Below are 27,775 nucleotides of genomic sequence, written 5' to 3'. Positions count from 1 at the left end.
AGAACACTGCAAGCTCTGTCTTAGCAAAGATGTTCAGTCCTAACATCTTATCATGTGGCCCTGCTCAGCTGACCTGCTCAGAGAGAGTCGAGAATCGGGAGTAAGAGAGGTCAAGAGGAGGACATGGCCCCTTGAGTAGGTGATCTGTGTACTCAGCTAACACAGGGGGATTTGCCAGCGGGGCAGCCTTACTCCTTGCGGTTCTCCAGCCTTCCTGAGCCCTCCTTGGCCCTCCTCACCTCCTGGATGAGTTTCCTTCCTGTCATCCACCAGATGGCCCGACAGTCTGCTCCAAAAGCAGCCTGAGTATTAGCCATGTGAGGAAGTTCACCTCCAGCTCATATGGCAGTGATTCCTCAACTGTTTATCTCAGTCCGAATTTCTAATCAGTTTTTTTGTTTTTTTTTTTTTGCGGTATGCGGGCCTCTCACCGTTGTGGCCTCTCCCGTTGCGGAGCACAGGCTCCAGACGCGCAGGCTTAGCGGCCATGGCTCACGGGCCCAGCCGCTCCGCGGCATGTGGGATCTTCCCAGACCGGGGCACGAACCCGTGTCCCCCGGCAGGAGGACTCTCAACCACTGCGCCACCAGGGAAGCCCTCTAATCAGTTTTATTTGCAAGGCCCTGCTGTTCACATGTTTTTACTAAAACACTGCAAATGGATTTCTGCTTCCTATAGGAACATGGTACAAGTTTTTTCCTGAATCTTCCCTCTTCTTCCCTCTTCAAGCCATATAGACGGTGCAGAGAGGCAGGAAAAAAGAAAACCCACGTAAGCTACATTTTCAGAGAAATTAAGACCACAAAAGAATTCTCAAAAATATGTACATGTGGCCAGAAGAAACAGAAAAGAGCAGATCGTGAGTGGGAAGCCATGGGGATGGGATAGGAAACAGGGGTGCTGCAGAGGAGAATAGGGGAGGCAGAGCGCCAAAATGTCACCAGCAAGTGTGCGCCACCAGGAGATGATGGTGATTCCCAAGGGGGACCGGGGCAGGGCTGACAGGAAGCAGACACTCTGCTGAGAGAGGTGGAGAGCAGAGGCTTGGACCATGCTCGGGGCCCCAGGCTGCTCATCTCTGAAAGTGTCACCTTTCCCTAAGAGGAAGGGGATGCCTTATGCACTGGGGAACCAATGGAGTGACAGGGGGACGTCTGGACTGGAGGGGGAACTCTCCTATGTCAGGCTAGGTTCTGAGAGGCAGAGGGGGAAAGAAACAGTGCCTCAGGGCAGTGCAGAGAGGAAGGAGCCCGAGGGCACAGCCTGGGCACCCTCTCCCTTCACAGCTGTCTCCTGCCAGGAAAAGCAAGCTCACTCCACTGAACAACAACCAAGAGAACAGAAAGAGCAGCCATGCAAAAGATTATATAAAACTGTGGAAAAGAACAGCAAAACTCGCTACAAAGAAAATGCAGCAGGAAAAAATGTTGCCACAGAAGTGGATAAGGTGAAAATTATAACCCAAAATAGCACCCTTTTTTTTGTTTTAACTCAGTGAGGCAATTGCAATTTTAAAGGAAAATCACAAAACAGCTCATAGACAAGATGGCCAGATAATAGGCAGCAGCGAAGCAGAAACTAGAGGAACTCAGGGAAGAAAAGAGAAAGACAAATTCAGAAATGAAAGGAAAGATTAGATGCACAGAAAGCATGAGCCCCGTTAACAGCTGTTGCCATTTTGGGTTGCTCAGGCCACAGCCCTTGAATTGCTGATGGCTTTAGCTCCTAGCTCAATGTCACTGTCACATCCTCTCTCAACTCCTAGTGATTTAAATACCCATGCTGATAATCCTGCCACCATCCTGGCCTCATTTCTTTGCACGCTTTTCTCCAAATGATCTTGTCCTCCACCCTCCCGTAATCACACACTCCAAGATCTTACCAAATGCCTTCTCATTACCAGCAACCGTAACTCCTCCATAACCTTAGTTTCATACACACCACCGACAAATCACCACCTCCTGTATGTCTAGCTCTCTCCCACTGGCACCCTGACCCAATGAGCCTCTGACCCACCCAGGACCTAGCATCCTTTGGTCCTGCCACTTTGCCACTTTCCCTCGCATGACCTCCCCTTCCCGCCATGTCTTCGCTTGCCTCCTGACCCAATTTAAACGCCACAGTCAGCTTAAATGTCATCATCTTCACTCTCTTGCTTATATCCCCTCAAGCCCCTCTCTCCACTTACCTTAACCACTTGACAAATCCAAAACTCTAGTTAAGACCAACACTGTGCTTCCTCTATTATGTGACTGTGCCATACGTCATTTAACCAAACCTCTGTTAATGGAGATTTTATCCTAAGTTTATAGGTTTAAAAGTTGGGGAACTTAACCATTTATGCTGTCTCTACAAATGAATCCTTCTGAGTTCTATTACACAGAGAGAAAATAAAGTGTAATGCTGACTAGATGAGAACATTCTCCTATCTATGTATCGACTTTCCATTTATTTACATGCTCAAAAGGCTGGTTCTACCCAGAGTAGAAGCCTGAATTCTTACGATAGCCTGTAAGGCACCCCCCAGCGCCCTCCCCAGCCCCTAATCTGCCCTCTGTGTGCTCTGCACACACTGACCCCTCCTCCACTCCTCCAACACCCAGGCAGGCTCCCACCTCAGGGCCCCTGTACCTGCTATCCCCCCATCTAGAATATTCTTTCCCCAGATACTGAAGGGTGCATTCCCTTACTTCCTTTAAATACATGTACAACTATCATCTCCTCAGTAAGGCCTATCCTGGCTCCCTGTGTATCCCATTTAGAAATGCAGTCCCCTCTCCAGGATACCAGATCCCCACTGTTATGTTTTCGTCAGGGTGCTTCTCATAACACTTAACACCTCCTTCCAATACACTATTTACTTATTTATTTTCTGTCTGTCTTCTCTCACTAAAGGTTAGCTCCATAAAGGTAGGTATTTTGCTTGTTTTATTCACTGAAATATCTCTGGCATCCAGACGGCGCCTAGCACATCACAGATGCTTAATACTCATGGTATGAATGAATGCACATAAATGCACAATGACCTGGTACAATATAAAACATGATCCAAATGCACAGTGTTACGTGAATCAGACTGTCCTGGGTTCAAGTGCCAGCCTCTCCAAAATAATTATATGAACTTGAGCAAGTGACTTAACCACTTCAAACCTAAAATTTCTCATCTGACAGAGTTGGCCAGAAGATCAAATAACAATGTACAAAAAACAGATTCAAAATACCAAATACGAGGCACAGAGTACACAGTTAGCAAAGAGAGCTAAAAGATACTAACCTACATACATATCTTCCAGAATGAGATTTTTTGTTTTCAGAATGAGATTTCTGAGTAAAGCAGGGTGTACAGGCAATACTCTACAACTAAAGTCACTGGATGCATTTGGGCCACGCTGCCCAGCTCTCCTCCCCCACCTCAGCAGAAAGGCAGTGCTCTGAGCACTGCCAAGTAAACAGGCCTTAGCTGGATTTTTAGCTAAAGGCTTCCACATTCCCCAGCAGAAAAATAATAATCCACAGGCTACGAGGGGATCTTGGTGATGTCTGCAGGCATTCTCTTGGGACGTTAAATGGGATGAAGAACAAACTATTCCAGAGAAGTTGGTGGCCATACTCAAAAGGAGTAATATGCTACTGCAACAATGGTTTCTTCAAATAATGATCATGATAATGACACTAAAACAAGAAAGATGACTCGAAAAGGAAATGTCCCAAGACTTACAGAACACCATTTTGTATGACCGTTGGTTTCTTCCAAATCAATTAATATGCAAACCAATTAATAACTGCTTTAAGAAAACACCCAGACTGGAGTAAGTATAAACGGCAATATACTCTTTAATGAAAAATATTGCTTATTAATTGGTGAAAAACAACAAAAAAGTGTCAAAGAGATGAGGACAAGAATTGTCAAAACCATTCCAGGAAACCAAAACTAAACAGCCCAGCCTGAGTTTTGTTGTCCTGCTCTCACACCAGCACTGAGACAACTGAACTGTACGCACAGGCAGCATCACAGGGCAGCTGAGCAGCAGTTACACAACTGACCACGAACTTTATTTAATAAGAGAAGCCACTCTGTAATACAATTACTGAGCATATTGAATATATTTATAGTGGAAAAAGCTAACAATAGTTAAATTAATTTTTAAATAAGAGTCTGGAAACATATATATGAAAATTTTTATGGTATAATCAGCACCACATTTTATTTATACAGAACTCAGAGGAAGGATTCATTTGGGAGTCAGCATAAACAGTAAGCTCCTCAACTTTTTTTTTTTTTTTTTTTTGCGGTACGCGGGCCTCCCACTGTTGTGGCCTCTCCCGTTGCGGAGCACAGGCTCCGGATGCGCAGGATCATAGGCCATGGCTCACGGGCTCAGCCGCTCTGCGGCATGTGGGATCTTCCCAGACCGGGGCACGAACCCGTGTCCCCTGCATCGGCAGGCGGACTCTCAACCACTGTGCCACCAGGGAAGCCCGCTCCTCAACTTTTAAACATATAATTTTAGGATAAAATGTCCATTAACAGAGGTTTGACTCCTGAGCAGTTTCTCAGAGCTATCTGAAATGCTGTCTCCTGGGCTACAGTCCTCATTTTGCCCCAAATAAAACTTAACTCACAACTAAAAAACAAACCACAAAAAACCGAACAAAAACAAAAAAAAACACAGACGTTTGAGATGTATGGCAAATTCATATAATAACAAATTATTCAAGCAACATAGAAGAGAGAAAAAACAAGCAGCAAAAAAAAAAAAGGTATAGTATTATCCTATTTTCATTAAAAAAGAAAGAAGGTAATTATGTATAAATATTTCTGGAATCATTTAGATTTGCTACTAAAGAAAAGAATATGCAAGTTGACTTTAATGCTGTTTTCCTCAGGTTGCCATTGAGGAAAAGCACTCTGACAGGTAAGAGATTTTGGTAGATAAGTGCTGAAAAAACAACTGATGTCACACTGTCAGTCCTGACTTATCTTTATGATCATTATCAGTAGTTGCTTCAAATAAAAGCAAATCTTATAATTAATGCATGTTTAATAAAGGTATTTCTATATTATTATGCATTAACTATTCTTCTTAATGTGCTATTTAGTAAGTGAAAACATCTTTCGGAATCTTGAGTTTTTCATAGAAGTCAAAAGAAGTTAAAATAAATATCTCTTCTTCCATTCTGTATCATGTGATCAATAATATCTTCCTAAGCACAGGAGTGCACATTACTTTTGAAATACAATTAGTTACAACAAACTGTAGAATCTTGGGATTCAAAGGCAAACTTCACCATTATCTGGGTTTCCCATAACTTTAAATCCCAGTGCATCATGCCAAGGAATGCAGGGCTTATTTAGTTTGTGAGGTCTGCCATAACAAAATACCACAGACTAGTAGCTTAAACAACAGAATTCTATTTTCTCACAGTTCTGGGCGGAGGCTGGAAGTCTAAGGTCAAGGTGCCAGTGGGGCTGGCTTTTCCTGAGGCTTCTCCTTGGCTTACAGATGGCCTCCTTCCCACTGTGTCCTCAAGTGGCCTTTTCTCTGTGCCTGGGCGTCCCTGGTGTCTCTCCTCTTAAGGACACCAGTCATACTGGATTAGGGCCCCACTCTTATGACCTCACTTAACCTTAATTTCCTCTATAAAGGCCCTATCTCCAAATTCAGCCACACTGGGGGTTGGGACTTCAACAATACGAATTTTGGGGGGACGAAATTCAGTCCATAACAAGGACCCTGACAGTGCTTATGTGAGAGGAAGGTTAAAAAACAGTACTAATGAGTAAAAAGATACCTGTTAAGTATGTTTGACCTAAGCTCAAACACCTGTATGAATGAGTAACTTGTACCAGTCCACAGCATCCTTGGAAAGCCCTGCTGGAAGGACCACTCATATTTGCTGCAACTTCTTTCTACTCATCTCTTAACTGCCCTCCTTAATATCATACAGAAGGAAGGGTGACCCTCTTCCACCTGACACCCCTTCAATTATCTGAAGCAGCAATCCCAGCCCCCCAGAAGTGTTCCTAGTACTTCCAAATGCTGTGTGTATCAATGGATCATAGTGTGATTTCTGTACCCTTCTCATTCCCCTCTCTCTTTCCATTATTCACATTCAACAACTGCTTCTTTTCCAGAACTGGGCTCACAGAAAGGTAGAAAGGTAACGTGCCTTTCCTGTAAGATTTTTCTTCTTTTTTTCCCCCATGTCATCCTTCTGCAGGGGCTAGGCTAATCGTCTGCGTATTGTTCCATTTTTAGTATATGTGCTGCTGAAGCGAGCACTAAGATTTCTTTAACTTGTTTCTTCCTCATTCAGGTGATTTTACATTGCAGTCAGGATTTCTGAGAGCTTCCCATCTTCTCAAACCATGTTCCTTCCCTCCAGTGTCACATCTTGGAATCACAACATTCTCTTTTTTGAAATTTTCTATTCTATCCTTTCTGTTCTATCCTTCATCATCCAATAAATCCTTACTAGCACCTGTATGCAAAACTCTTGAGAGATATAATTCTGCATAAAGGTACGATCCCCAGCCACAGAAGAGATTACAGACCCTGGTAGTTAAGGGAAAAAAAATGCTGGCACTTAAAAAAAATTGTAAAGATGAAACACAAAAGAATTCACAAGCCAGCATCTCATTACCAAATGAGTGAGGGGAGATTGCTGCCATAAGGTCAAAGGAAAGAAAAGAAATAAACTTATAATGGTTACTACATGCGAGGCACACTTATCCCTACTTGTTGAAAATAGATAAATGTAGTTTAGATACATTGGGTAACCTACCTGAGGTCATTCACTCCAATTTTATTAAGGGCTGACTCATGGCCAGGCACTGTTCTTACAATACAGAGCTGTGAACAAGGTATATTAAGCCCTTTCTCTTCAGGAGCTGCCATTCTAGTAGGGAATGCAGAAAATAAGTAGGCAAATGTGGTAGTTTAATTTACTGATCAAAGGCATTACAAAAACAAACTGGTTGGGCTTCCCTGGTGGCGCAGTGGTTGAGAGTCCACCTGCCGATGCAGTGGACACTAGTTCGTGCCCCGGTCCGGGAAGATCCCACATGCCGTGGAGCGGCTGGGCCCGTGAGCCATGGCCGCTGAGCCTGCGCGTCCGGAGCCTGTGCTCTGCAACAGGAGAGGCCACAACACTGAGAGGCCTGCGTACCGCAAAAAACAAACAAACAAAAAACTGGTTAATGAGAAAAAGAATGAGTGGAGGAACAAAAATGATAGGTCAGGGAAAACATCTCTAAGGATGTGACCTCTGGGCTAAGACCTAAAAGCCAAGGAGAAGCCAACTGTGTGAAGATTCGGGAAGATGTCTGAAGCAGAGGAAAAGTAAGCGCAAAGGCCCTGAGGTAAGAAGGAGCTCAACTGTTCAAGCAGCAGAAAGGCAGCCAACGTGGCTGAAATCTGAAATCTTGCAGCTGCAAAGGGGAGAGTGGTAGGAGTTGGCAAATGGGGGCAGGATCAGATCTGGAGGGTGTTGTGAGGCATGGTGGGGATTTACATCAGATTGTGAGTGCCACGGGAATCACTGCAGAGTTTCCAGCTGTGAGATGGCATGGTCTGACTGATTGTTCACCTGGGCTATAGTATGGAGAATAGACTGTAGACAGGCAGGAATGGAAGCAGGGAGAACATTTTGGAGGCTACAGTCATGCCGAGAAGAAAGAGCAGCAGCTGGGACCTGGGTGGTGACAGCAGAGATGGAGAGAAATGGACAAATTTTACAGGGAGAACCAATAGGATGTACACTTAGGTTGCAAATGGGGAGCAAAGACACACAGTACTAGGGATTGGGGTTGTAACCAACAGTAAGAAAATTCATGTTCAGGACAGAGGCATGTAGATGGTTCACATATAGGAGCAGTGAGGGACAGAGCTCCCTGGAGCATATTTTAAAGTTTTAGTTCATAAAACAAACAGAAAATATTCAGTCATAAACAGCACTCGTGTTCAGTCATGTAGGAAAAATCACCAGAGAGAAGAAAGGATGGTTGTTCTCTGTTCAAATTCCCTTGGATATGACATTAATTTCCACTCCTAGCTCTGTTCTATGTCAACACCTTAGGCATGAAGAGAATCACAACAATGAAATGAAAGCTATTAAAGCTTTTCTCCTCAAGGGGAAAAAATTCAACCAGGTATTTTCAGACGTGTGACGTCAGAAGTAGATATTACAAAGGGCGTTTTAGGGGAGGGAGGAGAGGAGGGAAAGAGAGAATGAACACGTTTTCAACTCCTTTCCCTCTGTAAACTGCCTTCCTGTCCACCAGACCACCCCAGGAAACAAAAGGTAACACCTCCAATTCCTCGGTAAATACACAGTTCCAGTCAATTCATTAACTTCTCAGGACTGGAGTTCTTTTGTTAAAGAAAATTTGCCCTGGCAACCAAAAAGGAGAACTCAATGATACTAGCTTCCCTTTTCTGCAGTCATGTGTTAAGGTGCAAAACTAGTGTCCCTTTCACCAGACTGTAGTTAAAAGAACTGCATTCATTCTCAAAAGTATAACAACAAAAGGGCTCAAGCTTTTGTAGAGATTTTATTTTTCTTCTCAAAGTCCTAAGGACCTTACAGGGACAAGAGCCAAGCACTGATCCTGCCTAATAAACAATAAAAGGACGCACACAGAATGAGAAGCTAATTGCAACACAGAGAAACCAATAATATTTACTTCAAATCTAAAGAAGTCTGTGTTGGACCAACAACTTTAATCTATAGGAGATAAACGATAAAAAATAAAACAATTAAGATTCAACACAGACCTTTTTCAGTCACCTTCTCTTAACCTTTATAACATGGGATTAAGTTCACACATTTTATGCCCCTCTAAAAAGTTCTGACTTCTCAAATCTTCCGGAACAAACACATAAGCACATGTGACATATCATGCATATTTCTGCTAAAAAGCAGAAAACTTCTGCACTTACACATTCCGCTGAGTATATTTTATAAAGTTACCAATGGATCTATTGGGTTCATTTTCCAAAGGCTAGCTTTTAGCCACTCTCTATCTTCCTTTTTCATTCTTTTTTTAAAATACATTTTATTTATTTATTTATTTTGGCTGCATTGGGTCTTCACTGCTGCACACGGGCTTTCTCTAGTTGCTGAGAGCAGAAGCTACTCTTCGTTGCAGTGCACGGGCTTCTCATTGCGGTGACTTTTCTTGCTGTGGAGCACAGGCTCTAGGCACACGGGCTTCAGTAGTTATGGCATGCGGGGTCAGTAGATGTGGCTCGTGGGCTCTAGAGCACAGGCTCAGTAGTTGTGGCGCACGGGCTTAGTTGCTCCGCGGCACGTGGGATCTTCCCAGATCAGGGCTCGAACCCGTGTCCCCTGCATTGGCAGGCAGATTCTTAACCACTGCGCCACCAAGGAAGCCCTCTTTTACATTATTCTTTAAACCAATACTCAAATGCCAGAGTTCTCATTAGCACTGGTAAGATTTACTATAATATGTACGTATGGGAAAATTTTATCTCAACGACTGTGTTTCATGGTCAGCTGTGGTTATTTCTATCTATCAATTTCCTGCAATTCATAACTTAGTTACTTCTGACATGATTCACTCCAGAATCCCTTGTGACCGCAACTCTCCCACCTCCTAATACTTAGATATGTAACTCTTAGTGGAACTCCACTTGTGGCTAACTTGTGAATGACTGTTTCCATTACGGGAGTTTAAAAGCATGCATGATGGGTCCAGATATGGCAACTGGTTTCTTAATAACAAAGAGAATAATCCTGCATATGTCAGAAGAGCTTTCAGGATTTTTTACAACTTTAACTTGGTTAAAATTATAGCCTGTTAAAGTTGGTACAGACCATAATCCGGCCCACAAAAAATACATAAGAAAATCATGTCTTGGAAGGTAAAACAACTTACTCAGGCCACACTGCTGTTGGATGTGATTTCGGGACACCAGCAAGCACGCACATACAGCTTGCCTAATTAGAAACTTTTCCTATTGTCCCATTGATTTTCTTAGCTCAGCTACATTCTGGAAGTCTGATTCTAATCAGGGAATTGCAATATACATCACAGTGGGACACACTGAAATTTAAGACTATAAATGCAAATGTTGGCAAGGATTTGGAGCAACACAAACTCTGATACCCTGGCTGGTGGGAGTACAATCTGGAACCACTACTTTAGGTAACTGTTTACCTGTATCTACTACAACTGAACATACATATATCCTATGACCCAGCAACCCAATTCCTAGACACACATATGAAATAAAAGAACATACAAGAATGTTCAGCATTGTCCATAAAAGCAAAAAACAAAACCAAACAAAGCAAAAATACAGAAACACTCCAAATGTCCACCAACTGTAGAAAGAATAACTAGATGTGGTATACTCGAATACAGTAATGAAAACAAATGACTGACAGCCACCTGCAACAACACAGATGAACTGCACAAACCTAATGGGAGAAAGAACTTCAATATAAAACATATTTCTTGATTCCATTAGATAAAGTTAAAAACTAGGAACATTAATCAATGACATTAGAAGTCGGGACACTGGTTACATCTGGAGAGTATGGAGGGGGCTCTAAGCATGAGAAGGGCTTCAGGGGGCTGGTAATATTCTATTTCCTGACATGTGTGGTGTTGTAACATAACTCACTGAGCTATATACTAATAATTGGTATACAACTCAATATATATAATATGCTTCTATTTTTTTTAAGTTAAAAAAAAACCAATGTTTAATTATGTGATGGATTTCAATATATTTATCTGCTTCCTTCAAAAACACGAGTTCTTTCTCTGTGTTCCGTGTGTCCCAAATCCATTTTTCTGTATTGTGTGTGTCTGTTCCAGGATGAAGGGCCCCTGTGAAATATTCTACTCTGGTTCACCTCATATAATAGGCTCAGCATTTTCAACCCACAGAGGCTTGCTTATCCTTGTCCTATATGTCACAGGTAGGAGCCTGTCTCCAAAAAAAATACAGACGGATGTTAAAGGGTAAATGAAGGGGATATGGGGATATATGTATGCATAAAGTTGATTCACTTTGTTATACAGCAGAAACCAACACAACGTTCTAAAGCAATTATACTCCAGTAAAGATGTTAAAAAAAAAAAAAGGTAAATGAGTAAATCTCCTTTCCACATACTGCTAATGAAAATGGTACTTAAAAAAAAAAACCTTGAGAACTAAATCTGAAGTTTGAGAACTAAATCTAAGCATGTCTTTGATGCACTATGATCTTCTAGACCTTGGATAACAATCAGTTTTATTTAGATGTCGACTCCAGTCTATTGGGAATGGTTGCCTGGAACACTGGGTTGAGAAAGATTTAATGCTGTGTTAGGGCCAGCGACAGAGAATACTGTCAACGCCAGGGCAAAGGATGGAGCACAGACACCTTGCCGACTCAGAGTCAACAGAACACTTTCTCCCCTAGGATAAAAATAGTTTCTTAACCGTTTTAAATGCTCCACAGAGAAATCTCTAATAAAGTTCTAATTTATAACATCTGTTTATTACTTATACTTAGAAAGTGATATTATTTAATACAATTTTACTTCTAATATATTTTACATTTATGTATTTATAGTATTTAAATATTTTATGTTTAATATAAATTACATTATTGTGATGTGGTTTAAATACTTCACAAGTAAAGTAAATCAATAAGACTATAGGTTATTTTTTTAACAAAAAGTAGTTTAACAGGAAAACAAAACCACTTAAGTTTAAAAACATTTTGTTTCATCTATCCTACTCTTTGCAAAACAGAACTGCCAGAATACTATTTTAAAAACTCACAAAATTCCAGTCTTACTAAATGTTATTCTTGGGTTCCTCCAAGAATCAAAAATCTTTTGATTGCTATTTTTGGTATAAATTAAACCATACAACTCAATATATTTTTGGTATAAATTAAACCGTACAACTCAATATTTTACAAGTTTTTGTTGATCTTAATCAAAGCTAAAATGAAAATAAACTTTTCCCACTGCAGTACTCAGGAAGACTTTAGCTTTAGTTGAACAGATGCACATATTCTAAGTCTAAGGGGATTACCTTACTTACAGCACCTTCTCTTTAGATTTCTTTTGCAAAATTAGATAATTTGTACTGACACAAATTCAAAAGATGCAAATGCAGTGTGAAGAGAAGCACCTAATGTGGTGCAAAGTACCATCTTATTCAATCACATCCAGTATTATTAGCATTACCAGATGTAGAAAAAAGTGAACTGAAATTTCACACTTCTCCCTTTCACTTCCATGTGATTTCTGCATAGCCCTTATCAGTAATACACACTGGATGGTAGGTTAGATTTTTAGCAATAACTTGCTCTACCGAAATCTAAACTTCCCATCATTTAAACATTGAATCTTAGAATTAAAAATATACACCGTGATGACTGGTTTCACTAAATTCATGAACCCAAACCTCAAATGAGTAATCAAACTGCCACACAACACTTCTCTGCTTCTGTTTCCCTGGTACATCCATTCTCTCAACTGTCAAAACTACAAGTAATGCATCTTCTCTTCTTTCCATAAACTTCTAACAACCTTCCCTCCCATTCTCTATCTGATGCCTTTGCCTATTTTATTTAGAAACACTCAGACAGACACTCTCCATCTTTACCCATCACACTCTGCACCAAATCTGTACAGTAGATAAAAGGCAAACCACTCATTAGTGGTCTATTCCCCATCGCCTCTCACCTTCAAAGACAATTCTTTTGCAAGTATACTCTCACTAGAGTCTCTCTTTTGTAGTGGAAAAAATGTACCTTTTCTTTGACCCTCTTCCTATTTCCATGGTAGAATCTACTAGTTGCCTCCTAAATACTGATTTCTCCTTTCTCTCTCAAGTGGAGCAGTCCCCATTTTTAGTGAGCACATTGCAATACAGCTAAAAGATGCTTTCAGCTTTCCTAGTAGTGGATGTAGCCATGTGACTGTCTAAATTCTGGTCAAGGGGCTTCCCTGGTGGCGCAGTGGTTGACAGTTCGCCTGCCGATGCAGGGGACACGGGTTCGTGCCCCGGTCCGGGAAGATCCCACATGCCGCGGAGCGGCTGGGCCCGTAAGCCATGGCCGCTGAGCCTGCGCGTCTGGAGCCTGTGCTCCGCAACGGAAGAGGCCACAACAGTGAGAAGCCCGCATATCGCAAAAAAAAACAAATAAAAATAAAAAGAAATAAATTCTGGTCAATAATATATGCAGAGGTGAGTAGGATGCTAGGAAGTCTCTTTAAATGGAAGAGGTCAGTCCTTCTGCCTCCTCTCCATCTACACTTGGAACGTGGATAGGAAACCACCTTTTTTTTTCTTTTTTTGAATTATCAAAATTTGTGAACCATCTTTTTTTTTTAATTAAAAAAATATATATTTTTACCTTTTGACCTCCCCCCCCACTTCACCCATTGCTCCCACCCCCTACCCCTGACAACCACCAATCTGTTCTCCATACCTATGAACTTAGTTTTTCTGGTTTGGGGTTTTTTTTAGATTCCACGTATAAGAAAGATTATATGTTATTTGCCTTTCTCTGACTTACTTCACGTAACACAATGCCCTTGAGGTCTAATCATGTTATCGCAAATGGCAAGATTTCATTCTTTTTCTTTTAATGGTTGAATAATATTCCATTGTGTATATCTATCTATCTATCTATCCATCCATCCATCCATCCACCCACCCACCCACCACATCTTCTTTATCCATTCGTCTATCCATGGACTCTTAGGTAGCTTCCATATCTTGGCTATTGTAAATAATGCTGTAATGAACATGGGAGTGCAGATACGTTTTCAATCTAGTATTTTTGTTTTCTTTGGATAAAAACCCAGGAAGAGTACTGCTGGATTGTATGGTAATTCTACTTTTAATTTTTTGAGGAATCTCCAACACTGTTTTCCATAGTGGCTGAACCAATTCACATTCCCAACGACAGTGCACAAGGGTTCCCTTTTCTCCACATCCTCACCGAACCTGTTATTTCTTATCTTTTTGGTTTTCTTTGTTGTGCAGAAACTTTTTAGTTTGATGTAGTCCTACTTGTTTATTTTTGCTTTTGTTGCCTTCACTTTTGTTATCAGATTCAAAAAATTATTGCCAAGATCTATGTCAAGGAGCTTACCACCTATGTTTTCTTCTAGGAGTTGTATGGTTTCAGGTCTTATGTTCAAGTCTAATCCATTTTGAGTTAATTTTGTGTATAGTGTAAGACAGTGGTCCCGTTTCATTCTTTTCCATGTGGCTGTCCAGTTTTCCCAACATGATTTATTGAAGAGACTATCCTTTTTCTATTGTATATTCTTGGCTTTGCTGTAAATTAACTGATGATATATACATGGGTTTATTTCGGGGCTCTCTATTCTGTTTCATTGATCTATGTGTCTGTCTTTAATGCCAATACCACACTGTTTTAATTGCTATAGCTTTGTAATAGAGTTTAAAATCAGAGAGGGTGATGACTCCAGCTTTGTTCTTTTTCTTCAAGATTGCTTTGGCTATTCAGGGTCTTTTGCAGTTCCATACAAATTTTAAGACTGTTTATTCTGTGAAAAATACCATTGTAATTTTGATAGGGATTGCACTGAATTTATAAATTGCTGTGGGTAGTATGGACATAATATTAATTCTTCTGATCCATGAGCATGGAATATCTTTTCATTTATTTGTGTCTTCTTCAATTTCTTTCCTTAATGTCTGATAGTTTTCAGTATACAACCTTGGTTAAATTTATTCCTTTCTGATACAATTATAAATGGGATTTTCTTAATTTCTCTTTCTGATAGTTTGTTATTAGTGTAGAGAAACACAACAGATTTTGAGTACTGATTTTGTAACCTGCAACATTACTAAATTTGTTTATTAGTTCTACCAGTTTTTTGATGGAGTCTTCAGGGTTTTCCATATAATATCATGTCCTCTACAAATAGTGACAGTTTTACTTCTTCCTTTCCAGTTTGGATGCCTTTTATTTATTTTTCTTGCCTAAATGCTCTGTCTAGGACTTCCAATATTTCTGAATGAAAGTGGCAATAATGGGCATCCTTATCTTATTCCTGATCTTAGAGGAAAAGCTTTTAGCTTTTCACCACTGAATATGATATTAGCTGCTGGCCCGTCACATATGGCTGTTATTATGTTGAAGTATGTTCCCTCTATACCCATTTGGTTGAGAATTTTTATCATAAATGAATGTTAAATCTTGTCAAATGTTTTTTCTGTATCTACTGAAATGATCATATGATTTTTATCCTTCATTTTGTTAATGTGGTGTATGTATATCACATGGCCTGATTTGTGGTCGTTGAACCAGCTTTGCATCCCTGGCATATATCCAGGGATTTATTCTTTCAAAGACACCAGTTTGCCAGATCCCATTCTCTGCTTTCATCTCATTCAGTCTGTTGGCAGCATTAGACACATGATGCCTCACTCATTCTTGAAACACTCTTTGAATTTCTGGAAACCCAGCAGAGCCTGATTTTCTTCTTACCTCACTGGTCACTCCTTCCCTGACTATGGTGTCTTCCCCTGCTTTCCTGACTTCTACATTTTTTTAAATGCTCCAACACTCTTCTCTGAACTCTACTCACTCCTTTGTGATTATTTTAGACCTATGGTTTTAAATACCATTTATATTCTGATGACACTCTGATCTCCAAATTCATACACCTAAACTAGATGTTCGACACCTCCACTTAGATGTTTAAAAGACACCTCAAAATTTACTTGGCCAAAACAAAACCCTCCCCACATCTCCTCAACTATAGTTCTTCCCATCTTAGGACATACTCACCACCATCCACTTGGTTGCTCAAAGCAAAAACCATGAAGTCATCCTGGTCTCCCCTCTCCCTCTCACCCCACCCCCGTGCATCAGCAAGTCCTGCTGTCTGTGCCTCCACAGTACCTCCATCACTTCTCTCCATCTCCCTTGCTACCACCCTGGTGCAAGCCAACATCTCTCTCATCAGAGCCCTGCCATGGCCTGTGTGTTCTCCTTCTATTTCTTCAAAGTCTGTTTTCTAAGCAGCAGCCAAAGTAATCTTTTCAAAGTGCAGATCTGATTGTGTCTCTTCCCTGCCTCTTAGAACGAAATTTAAGCTCCACATGGCCTCCAAGGTTTTAGGTGACCTGATTGGCCTCCTCTCTGATTTCATCTCCTGCCACTCTTGCCTCAAGTGCTGTGCTTCGGCCACACTGGATTTTTCCTATTTTCTGAACACCCTAAGCTCTGGACTGCTTTTTAAAAATACCAGCTGTGGCCTCCATCTAAATGCTCTTTCCCAGTATTTTCTCACTACCAGCCCCTTCTCTTCCACATTCAGAGAACCACCTAAGATAAGGCAGCTTCTCCCTCATCACTTGCTCTCATCACATCACTCTCATTTTTTTTTCTTCATAGGGAATTATGTTGTTCATTAAATGTTTAAACCATCAGTTTCTCCTCACACTGGAAACTACAGGAGAACAGGACCTTGTGGATCTTGTTTACTGCTCGATTCCCAGGGTCTGAAACAGGGACTAGCAAACAGTTGGTGCTCTATAAATTATTTGCTGAATGACTAAAGACTTAACATAAAAATGAAAAGTCATTTGTTTAACCATTATTCCAGTGTCTTAATTACAGACCTGAGAAATATCTCACCGCCATATGCTGTTCACTTAGTAACAGGGACTGCACTGCTCCTGAGGTAGACAATTCTATTCCTCAACAACTAGGATTATTCAAAGCCCCTTATTCCTTTCTCAAGCTGTTGCTTCCGTTCATCTGTGGAGGCCTCTGTGATCAAGTAGAGTACATTTCTCGTGTTTTAGACAAGACAGTTCTTCAAATATCCAAAGGTGGTGATTGTACCGTCTCAGAGTTAACAGTCCCAGTCTCCTTAACAGCTCTTCACAAGGCTGTTAAAAACAAGAGTTTCAGGTCTTATCATCACCCTCCCATGTACTCCAAGACTGCCCCAAACCACGATGTAGTCACACACTTAGCTATCAACTATGCCATGAATATGCAACTGTGGTCCAATCTACCTCATATCATCTGGCTGGTCTCATGAACTGATCTCTTTCTGAGAGAGTGTAACCTGACTGAAGTTAACGCTTCCTTCCTTCCAGTTCAAGCTCACACACCATCTCCAAGATACATCTCCATGTATCTTTCACACCACTAAGTGCACAAGGCTTCTGTAATCTCCATGCACTACAGTCATTCCTCATCTTCTTCCCAGAATTCCCGACACCGTTTAGCTTCCCCGACACAGGATACCTGCCCTATCCTACAGAAAAAGACCTCCTGGCCTCCTTTCTTGGATAAAGGTCCTGATTTTCCACATGTGCAAATTAAAATTATAATTTTCACACAAGTAGCCTGAGGCAGACTAGCACTATTTCTAATCAGCAGCAAGGGAGCCACAAAAAGGAGAGGCCCTTTTGGCTACCATGGAAACAATTTGAAGCAGGAAGAGCAAGGTGGAGCCAGCCAACGCTGGTGCCCCAGGACAAACTGGAACAATCCTTGGCGTACCAATCCTATAGACCCTACTGCGGACAAAGTGATACCTCTACGCTATCCCCCTCCTTGCTCCTCCAAGGACAGCCAAAGAAAACAGGAGCTGCCCCAAATCAGGATATGGGTTATCCTACACTGCTGTGCAGGTCAGCACTTTCTTAGAACTATCTATAATCTAGTTTTACTCCCTCTGCCTCCAAAACAACTGATATCTCATTTCAGTCATTCAGGCAGAGTAATAATTGTTGGGAAGTTAATGATTAAAGAAACACAGTTGGTCATCTGAAAACATTTCAGATGTTCCACAGTGTGTTTAGCATTCTGGTAAAGAGAGCAGCCTTAATGAAGTAGGCTGAAGAATAAAACTATACATATTAACACACTCTGAAAGAGTTCAGGCATGCCCAGAGGGCCAAAATACTGACCGCAAAATGACCGGAATAATCTAGGTATATGATTAGCTGTGATTCAGAAAGAAAAACTAAAAAACTCTATAGGTTCAAATCTGCTACAGGGATTTTTTTTTTAAATTTCTTATATATATTCTGAGGAGTACTGATAGTGCTTGACAGTGCTTCCCAGTGCCACACCTATGAGATTTCATCAAATCTCATTTATCTCATCTAGAACCTGACAGCTTTAATGCAAACCTAAGTATCTATCCTTTTAAATCTTTCTTTCATTAATGAATGTTTATCAGGTGCCTGACACTCTACAGAAAAATGCAGTTAAGTGTTACCTCTTCTAATATAACTACTCCTTATCTTTACTCTATAGAGGTCTAGCCTTTTAAAATCTGCTCTTGGAGGAACACTAATTGTCCTTTTTTGAATCTCCACCAAGTTTCAATGAAGAATTGAAAACAAACAATGAAGTCAATTTAAAAACTCAACTCACAACATTGTGTGATCTTCTGGATGTTGGAAGAGATAAGCTGGGCCAGCTGGGCAGGGTCACCACCAATTCCTGGAGTGTAAGACATAGTTGATTTGCTTGTTCGCTAATTTCATCAGCTGTTTGTGGGCTGTGCAGTTTTCTAAGCAGTCACCTAAATAACATAAAAGAAAAGTCACATAACTGCATTTTTAAAGTTACTGGCTTACACTTTCCAAATTGTCGATCTGGGAGGTTACAAGTACAAATTTCACGATCCTACTAGGGTTGAAATCTAGCTCACAAAAACACACTGTATGAGGAAGTGTTCCTCTTTCTTATTTATGTACTCTCTTAGGGGTGCTCTTCCATCTACATGCACAAATACACCTACACACAAATGAATCTCACATCCACATCTCCGAGTCACACTCTTAACTCTCTTTAGTGTCTATATGCCTTTGAAGCTATAGGAACTCGCCAACTGCCCTTTTAGCCGCCAGTGGAACTGGCAACAGGAAATCTCTACTTTGGGGAAGACACTTAGCATTTGGGCCTGCTGCCAGGATCCAAATAAGATACTGCACATCCAGGGACCAAGAACTTTCTCACTCTATACAGAAGAAAGGTAAAGATTCACTCTTGCATCTACAGGACTAGCATCAACAGATCAGATCCCTTGCATCAGGACCACACAACCACACGATTAGCTGAGGCCTGCTCTCTCCCCCAAAGAGGGACTATAATCAGTCCTGTTGATTGCCACTTAGTATTGTAGCATTTCCCTCAACCCTCAAAACTCAAACAAGTCTGGTCTAAGCCTTCTCCTGTTTTCTTTTATGGTCTCCTTTCCCCCCCTTTAGAGAATCAACCAATCAGCTACAAACTACCAGTTTCCCCTTTACTCAAGCGCCTAAATTTGAGAAAGTTCCTGCTGGTGAGATAACTAAGCTTCATTTATCCAAAGAGCTGCCACTGTTGGACTGGCTGGCATTTCCTTAGAGAAGGGGTGCAATGGCGATTCCCTCAGCTCAGTGCTGAGTGAAGAATGAAAAGAAACTGCGAATGATGGAAGAGAAAGAAAAATTCAACAAGATTAACTATAGCTAACTTATTATTTCCTAAGCATTGTGTTTAGGACTTTCACATTTTCTTAGTTGATTCTTCCACCAAGCTTATGAGGTAGGTACAACAATAATTATGATTTTTCAAATGAAGAAACTGAAGCATAATGAGAATAAGCAACATGTTTAATGTAAGAAAAGAGCTAAAATTTGAAACTAAATCTTAGAGTCTATGTTTTGAAAACACAAAACCATCTTGTTGCTTCCCTGTATAACAAAATTAAGGACAGGTCAGCCCACTCAATTTAGAAAAACCAAATTTATCACCTTTCTGCAGACTCTGTATGAAGTTTTGCTAAACCCACAAGGAAGATGAGGAATTCAGTTTGGGATAACTACATGCATGGATCAAGGTAACACTGCCGAACAGCTTACACCTCTTCTCTCTTATTCTGCTAACAGTGATATCTAAAAGACAACAGTGGTTGGCTCTCCTGATGAGATATGAAAAATAAAGGATCCAAATAACTGACTGTACTTTAAAATATATGTATATAAACAGATAGACAGCTAACTATAAACTGACTTAACAGTGTATGATCTTTGCACACAGGCTACATCAAGCAAGTTATTCTGATGTCTGCTTTCCACATCAGCCTCCAGCACCTAGCCCAGAGCTAAGATGCACTGAAGTACTTTTGCTGTACACTTTCGAAAGCCCATTCAGAATTCCTAGTTTTATTGCTCAGAATAACAGTGACTCATTATCTATACCTGCACTATCAAGTGTTCAGCTATCACATGTGTGGCCACTGGCTACGATAGCTCACGTATGGAACATTTCCATCACAGCAGAAAGTTCTATTGAACAGTGCTCACCAAAAATCTCAATAATTAGCTTGCTATGAGGATATATAAACACTATAAAGAGAAAGACGGGAAGAGGGGATCAAGGTGCAATACTCATACTGAGAATCTTCTCAAGACTGTTTCTACAGAGCACAGATAAAAGAACAAAGGGAATTTTAAAAAGAAATCTTGAGTGTCAAACATTACCCCTAGTTGCTACTGGACACAGTGTAGAATCCTTAAGATTCCCATTAACATAAATCTCATGCTCTATAAATCCTGTGTGGATAAAGCAACAGAAACAGTCAGTTTCACTTTCTTAATGGTGAGCACCAGCATAAAGCTCAGGACTTCCCTCCACCCTGTGCTCCAAAATGATAAGTTCCCAGAAGGGCAGGTTTTTTGTTTTCAGTTTTGATTTTTCTTTTTTTGGTCTATTTTGTGGACTGCTCTACTCTCAGCATCTGGATATACAATAGGTGCTTAATAAATATTTGTAGAATGAATAAATGTACCTATTTCCTAAGAACACACACCCAGTCTGAGGGTAAATATTACCATTTCTAAGACAGTGAACTCCAGGGCCTTCTTTCAGATCCAGGATGTCCCAGGCTTATCGCTGCCTTGGACCACTGCTTGGTGCCATTTCCTCTCCCTGCAGGGCGCTTCCCATGATCTCCATGTGACCTGCTCCGCTTCCCCAGCAAAGTCTCATCACGTGCTAGAGAAGCATTTCATATTCACTTTGATTTGAAGTGAGAAGTCACCACTCTGTCACTCTGCTGATCTAACCTACTGCATCATAGTACTAATCACCATTTAAAACGATCTAGTTCGTATATCATTTATTATCTATCCCTACCTCTGGAACATAAACATGAGAGAGACAAGGCTATCTTCTTTTTTTTTTTTTTTGAATTTTATCTTTTTTTTTTATACAGCAGGTTCTTATTAGTAATCTATTTTATACATATTAGTGTATATATGTCAATCCCAATCTCCCAATTCATCCCACCACCACCATCACCACCCCTGCTTTCCCCCTTGGTGTCCATACATTTGTTCTCTACATCTGTGTCTCTATTTCTGCACTGCAAACCAGTTAATCTGTACCATTTTTCTAGATTCCACATATATGTGTTAATATATGATATTTGTTTTTCTCTTTCTGACTTACTTCACTCTGTATGACAGTCTCTAGGTCCATCCATGTCCCTACAAATGACCCAATTTCATTCTTTTTTATGGCTGAGTAATATTCCATTGTATATATGTACCACATCTTCTTTATCCATTCATCTGTCGATGGGCATTTAAGTTGCTTCCGTGACCTGGTTATTGTAAATAGTGCTGCAGTGAACACTGGGGTGCCTATGTCTTTTGAATTATGGTTTTCTCTGGATATATGCCCAGTAGTGGGATTGCTGGATCATATGGTAATTCTATTTTTAGTTTTTTAAGGAACCTCCATACTGTTCTCCATAGTGGCTGTATCAATTTACATTCCCACCAACAGTGCAAGAGGGTTCCCTTTTCTCCACACCCTCTCCAGCATTTGTTGTTTGTAGATTTTCTGATGATGCCCATTCTAACTGGTGTGAGGTGATACCTCATTGTAGTTTTCATTTACATTTCTCTAATGATTAGTGATGTTGAGCAGCTTTTCATGTGCCTCTTGGCCATCTGTATGTCTTCTTTGGAGAAAGGTCTATTTAGGTCTTCTGCCCATTTTCTGATTGGGTTGTTTTTTTAATATTGAGCTTCATAAGCTGTTTATATACTTTGGAGATTAATCTAAGGCTATCTTCTTGTAGACTCCAGTGCCAGGGACATAGATGTTCCACGAATGTGAGGGTGATCACTCTCCTAACAGACATGAGCATTCTCTACATAAACTACATTAACTGCATTCATTAGCTCAGCTCCTCCATCCATTAAACCATTATACTATTTGGGTTTAGTCCACAATACCGAGAATTATTTTTCACTCTTTCACACACACTAAACTTTCAAATTAAATAGAATTATGGCAAATCTTATTCAGACTTACTGCAGGTGTTTTATACAATTTCTCACCCAGCAGCACCTGGCTAAAGTTTGAGATCATAACCAAAATTAAGATTGACTTTGAGATCGGGAGCAAAAGTAAAATATCTGAAGAAAAATGTAGATGTTAATGAGTTCACATGGTATCATATTAACTCTGAAACTAGAGCATAATTCTTAACTAGTCACAAGTCTGAGACAACCTTCTCAAAGTGGCCTGCAAAGCAGAGGCGTGTCCACATCACAAGACACAGCTAAACACTGCTATCAGTCTCTGACCAGGGGGGATGATCAGGCCAACCCCCGAAGAAACGTCCACCTCCAATATTACTAAACAGCACAGCATTTCATAATCATTTCCTTTTCTTCCAGATCCCGAGCAAGCTTTAAATTATATATAATTATGGTCAGAATATGTTGATCTGAATTAAACAAAAATTAATGTATGTCTATAAGAACCAAGCAAATGTAAGAAACTTGAGAGTAAAAAAATATATAGCATTTGACGGGAAAGGCATTTTTGTTTTCTTTTTGTCTGAATTTAAAGAAAGTAACAACCTAAAAAACAAGAGGGGTGGGCTGAGGTGGGGTGGAGAGGCATCTTGGAATATTTTATGTAGCTGTAAAGGGCTTAATGCAAACCAACTAAGGACAGGTACTGAAAAGATCAAAGAAAGGTAGTGTGTCAAAGTCTCCAGGCCAAATAGAAAACCAACTACGATGAGCCTCCGAATAAACGTATACGGTTCCTCTACTATAGAAATATGTATCTTCAGTTCTTCTATATTCGGGAGGAGAACTTTAAAGCGCGTTTTCTAAATCCGAGCCTTAAAAAGAGGAAGAGGTCAATTCGTGTCCAGCGTGAGGCAGAAGCTGTTCTCCTGAGCTGGGCCGGAGCGGCTCGGGCTCCAGCCCCGCCCCGGAGCGCTCAGCCCGCCGGTGCGCCTGAGCGAGAGCGGCCGGGGCGGCCGGGGGAGGCGGCGAGGCTGCGGCGCAGCCGGCGCAGGGCGGGCCGGGCTGAATAGGCCGGCGGCACCAGCCGGACTGCACCGCGCACCCGCGCCGGCCCGGGGGGCGTGGGGAGGAGCGCGCTCCCGGCGCTGAGGCAGCGCCGGCCCTCCGACTCCCGAAAGCCTGCCGCGAAGAGCAGGGCGGCGGCCACCTGACAACGCGCACAAACAAGGTGGCGCGGCAGCCACGGGGACACGCGCTTTCGGGGCGCCCAGCCAGGGACACCCCCTCCAGAGACTCCTCTTACCCCGACGTCCTCGGCTTCCTTCTCCTTCTTTGGCCCCGGCCACCCAAGGGCCCCAGAGCCGCCAGCAACGAGCCTCAGCTGATGGGTGGAGGCGCTGGAACGCCCACTGCGCATGCTCTCAATCCCTCCCTGGGAAGGAGGCGGGGATATCCCTCCTCTTATTGGCCAGCGGGGTTGAGTGACAGCGGCCCTTCCCCGCCCCCTCTGGTTCTAAGCTAAGGAATAGGGGTTCCAGCAAAACTGCAAGGGAGGTGTTCTTTGAGGCCTGACGTGTAGATGGTGAACGCCTTATCCTGCGTGTAAAAAACAAGAGGAGGGAATGGAGAGCAGCTGTTTTCTTTATCAGGTGATGCCAGCCTCCCTAGACTCGTGTCTTCAGCCAGCCCCATCAACTCACGCCTGTCTTGTTTCCTAACCCTTAACCTCAGTAGAACATATTCGTAAGTCCATTAAAAAATGTGAACGCAAATACGCAGTTCTAGCAGGAACAATGAGTGGAGTCATTTCCGTGTGCCCACTTAGTAACCAAGTTTTCGTAGCACACTCAAGTCATATGAAGCATCCTTGCATGGCAGGAAGTAGTTTCAACAGGATTTGAAAAGAGCAGAGAATGTTCTCATGATAAATATTCAAACATAAAGTAATTGTTAGATAAAAAGCATCAGTTGCTTCAGGTGAGAGAAATACCAAATTAATTAATTAGGCCTTTGTCTGTATTAAGGCAATAATATTTTCTGAAAGGATCATCAGGACATCAAAAGTCCAGATGGACTAAGGTGGAAAAAAAAAACTAAAACCAGAATATTTTGAATTGGTACCACATGAGCAAATTCTAGTTTGTTTGGAATTATACATACATATGTGCATAAGTGAGTGAGGTCAACCAACGATAAGAAACATAAGAGGCTCTCCGTTTATTTTTCATTTTTCTACTTTTAAGAGAGAAATGGGAACAAGAAAATTTTTCTATTTCTCATTTTTTCCAGAAGAAAACTGTGGTATAATTGTGGTAATAAGCAACAACTTATACTCTGCATCTGTGAAGAGGGGGCAAGAGAGAGATGGGCAGGCTGGCCAAACAGAAGGCACACACCCCATCAAAAGGGGCAGCATGATTCAGCTAGAGCCGATTGTGGACTTTTAGGAATAATTGGCCCAATGTGATCAAGTTATCTGTTTTGTCAAGATACAGTGTAAATTCTAATTTTTATGTGAAAAATCTTTTTTTCAGTATTCATAAGTTTTTATAAAACATTCTGTGATCAAATAATATACATATATCAGCCTTTGTAATAGGCGATAGTTTCAGCCATAGAGTATTAAAGCTGGAGAAAGCCTACCAGAAAAGCTACTCTAATTCCTCATTTCACAGATGAAAAAATCTGAAACCCAAAGAAATGTCATCAAAATCACACAAATAATTATGAGAAGCACAGATCCAGATGACCTAATTCAGAATCTTGATTTCTTCCTACCATATAATTCATTCAGCACATGTTCACTGGGAATCTGCCATGTGCCAGGGACTGCGACAGGCACTGCAGATATCAAGATGAGTAGGATACAGTATTTTCCCTCAGGTTGCTCAAAGAGTGAGATCCTTCCCAGAACACTGCAAGAGATGCTGTGATAAAGATTTGTACACAGCACAGAGGGAGCCCAGAGATGAGGACGACTTACTGTGGGATCAGGGACCATTCCAAAAGGGAAGAGTTAATAGAATCCTGAAAAATGTGTAAGACTTCACTGGGAAGACAAGATGGGAAAGGACATTCCAGCCAAAAGGAAGAACACATAAAACTTCATAAAATCACAGGCAAGTTCAAACTCTCAGGGATCTCTTCTAATTTTCATTAGACTAAAGCAGAGTGGGTGGAATGGAGGGGCATCAGACTAGAAAGTCAAGTGGAGTTTATATAATGAAAAGCCTGGATATCATGTTAAATGAATATCTAATAGGAGTTAAACTATGAAAGCAAAGGTGTGATGTCCTCATATTTCCATGCTCTGAAGACACCTTTGGAGAATGGGCAAAAATAAAGGGAAATAAAAGTGAGAGAGAGTTTTGACCACTTAGGAGGCTGTTGCAATGGTAGCATCCCCCAATTAAGAATCTTCCCAATATCAGAGATATTGAAGGACTGTAGTAAGGCAAATATATTGGAGAAGAGGAGGTGAGGACTGCTTTGAGAAATATTTAAGAAGACTTGGAAATCAATTAGATATGGAGAATGAAAGAGATGACTCCTCTTTTTAAGACACAAAACTGAGCAGAACATGATGTAGCTGAGATCTAAGATTGCTGATAAAGCAATTGCAGTTTGAGGATGGAGATGGTGAAATGAGGGAGCAAAGTGACAGTAAGTTTAGCTTGGGATGTGTTGTTGTGTTGAAGACTCTGGGGAAGTGAGACTCAGAGATGTCCAGTGTCCTACAGGTACTTGAGAATGTGAGCTGGAGTTCCGGATAGAGTTCTGGTTGGAGCTACGGGAAGAGATGAGCTCACTGACTCTAAGGATGGGATGTTGTGGACTTTCTGTGTTTAAGGGAGGGCAGAGGAAGAAAAACCATGAAAAGGAGTAATCAGAGAGATAGGAAGTAAACCAGGAAGAGGTGTAGTAGAGAATGAAGGAAAACATTTCAAAAAAGAGGGAATGGTCTATGATAGCACATGTCACAGAAAGTTCAGGTAAATTGAGAACCGAAAGTTGTGCATTGGAGTTGGAAATTAGGAAGTGGTTGGTAAATTTAGGAACAGGCATTTCAGTCATTCAAGGAACTATCATGCAAATAATTTACATTTACGTAGTGTCTGCTGCGCTTTCCAAACATCCTATCATGTTTGATAGAATCCTGGGCTGTGAGAGGGGGTGTCACGAAGCACTGTTGAAGAACTGGAGGCTTGGTGGTCTCTTCAGGTCACCCTGCTAGTTACTGACTGAATGAGGACCAAAGCTTTGTTGTCTGAATCCTCCTCCTGGGCTCCTTCCAATTTTTCATGTTTCAAAATATGAGTGGATTTCTTCCAGGTCTTTTGAAAACTAGGAATAAGATTTCACTCCTTTGTATCCTTTGTATTCAAGTGAAAAAAAAAAAAGGTATAGTTTAGGTAGCCCTGCAAAATTTAGAGGTACAGAGGATAAATGAATTCCAGAAGAGTTCCTGATATTTATGGCATCCCACCTGAGCATCAACCTGCTTCTTAGTGAAACTTAGCCAGGTGCCTTGAACACAGCAGGGATCAAAAATTCTGCCAATTTAACAGGTGATCATTTCACTTCTCCCCAAACAAATCCTTTATACTTGCAAGAATTCCCTATGTCTGAAGGCTTGTGATTTGGATTTTTCAGAGCTAGTAATTTTGGGGATTTGGGTCTTCTTGGAAAGAATTCGAAGGGCAAATCAGAAGTAAGTCTTTGAGCGGGAATTGTTATCTGCATACTTGTGTCCTTATTAATATAAATACCACCTAAATAACGTCTGCCATGTAGGCTAGGGAACTCTTCACTGCTGTATCTCCAGTGTTTGGAATAGCAATTCTAGCAAATCGGAGACAATTGCCTGTTCACATTATAGCCCCTGAGCTAAAATATTTTTTAAAAGGCCCACCATGTGATCTTGTGGGACAGCCAGAGAAGTAAAAGACACAAAAAGGAAAAATACAAAAAGGCAAGGAATTTATTGATAAATGAGAGGTACAAGTGTACCGGTGAAAGTTTTTGATTATAAAGTATGGGAGAACCAAAGCTGTTTTAAGAAATCTGTGCTAGATTAAAAGGCAGTTTAGGAACTTCCCTGGTGGTCCAGTGGTTAAGACTCCACGCTTCCACTGCAGGGGGCCACGGGTTTGATCCCTGGTCGGGGAACTAACATCCCACGTGCTAATATTCCACATATTGAGCAGTGTGTCACCACCCTCCCAAAAAAAGTCAGCTTAAATTAATGTCTAATAAACTAGAGTTTGTTCCATTGTGCCTTGTTTTTAAGCACCTCTCATCTCCCTCTGCAGTCTGCTTGTTTTCTAAGACCACTCTGCCCCTAGCTATATGCCAAGCACAGAGCAGATTTTGCTCTCACTTTTAAACATAGAGCTAATAGGAATCCCACAGAAATCTTATATGGACCATCATAGCATGACGATTGGTCTGTTCATCTCTAATTT

At 41.1% G+C, this 27,775-nt stretch overlaps 1 protein-coding gene and 1 non-coding gene across 2 annotated transcripts in view; both read right to left on the bottom strand.

Annotated features, from left to right (window-relative positions):
* The window catches only part of STX7 (syntaxin 7), a 49,175-nt gene extending 25,435 nt beyond the window's left edge, over nt 1–23,740 (bottom strand). The window contains exons 1-2 of the mRNA XM_067702067.1: nt 23,614–23,740; nt 18,421–18,571 (exon numbers count right to left, since the gene is read on the bottom strand). Coding sequence (XP_067558168.1) covers nt 18,421–18,505 — 85 coding nt within the window. The 5' untranslated portion in view covers nt 18,506–18,571; nt 23,614–23,740. The remainder of the gene's footprint in view (nt 1–18,420; nt 18,572–23,613) is intronic.
* On the bottom strand, nt 6,178–6,284 carry LOC137205154 (U6 spliceosomal RNA). Its single transcript, XR_010934017.1, has one exon. It is a non-coding gene; the product is annotated as a U6 spliceosomal RNA (small nuclear RNA).
* Nucleotides 23,741–27,775: the final 4,035 nt, after the last annotated feature.

This window comes from Pseudorca crassidens, chromosome 13, assembly GCF_039906515.1.
Source record: "Pseudorca crassidens isolate mPseCra1 chromosome 13, mPseCra1.hap1, whole genome shotgun sequence".
Classification (NCBI taxonomy): domain Eukaryota; kingdom Metazoa; phylum Chordata; class Mammalia; order Artiodactyla; family Delphinidae; genus Pseudorca; species Pseudorca crassidens.
The sequence above is the reverse complement of the archived record's forward strand: the minus strand, read 5'-3'. Positions and strand labels throughout refer to the sequence as shown.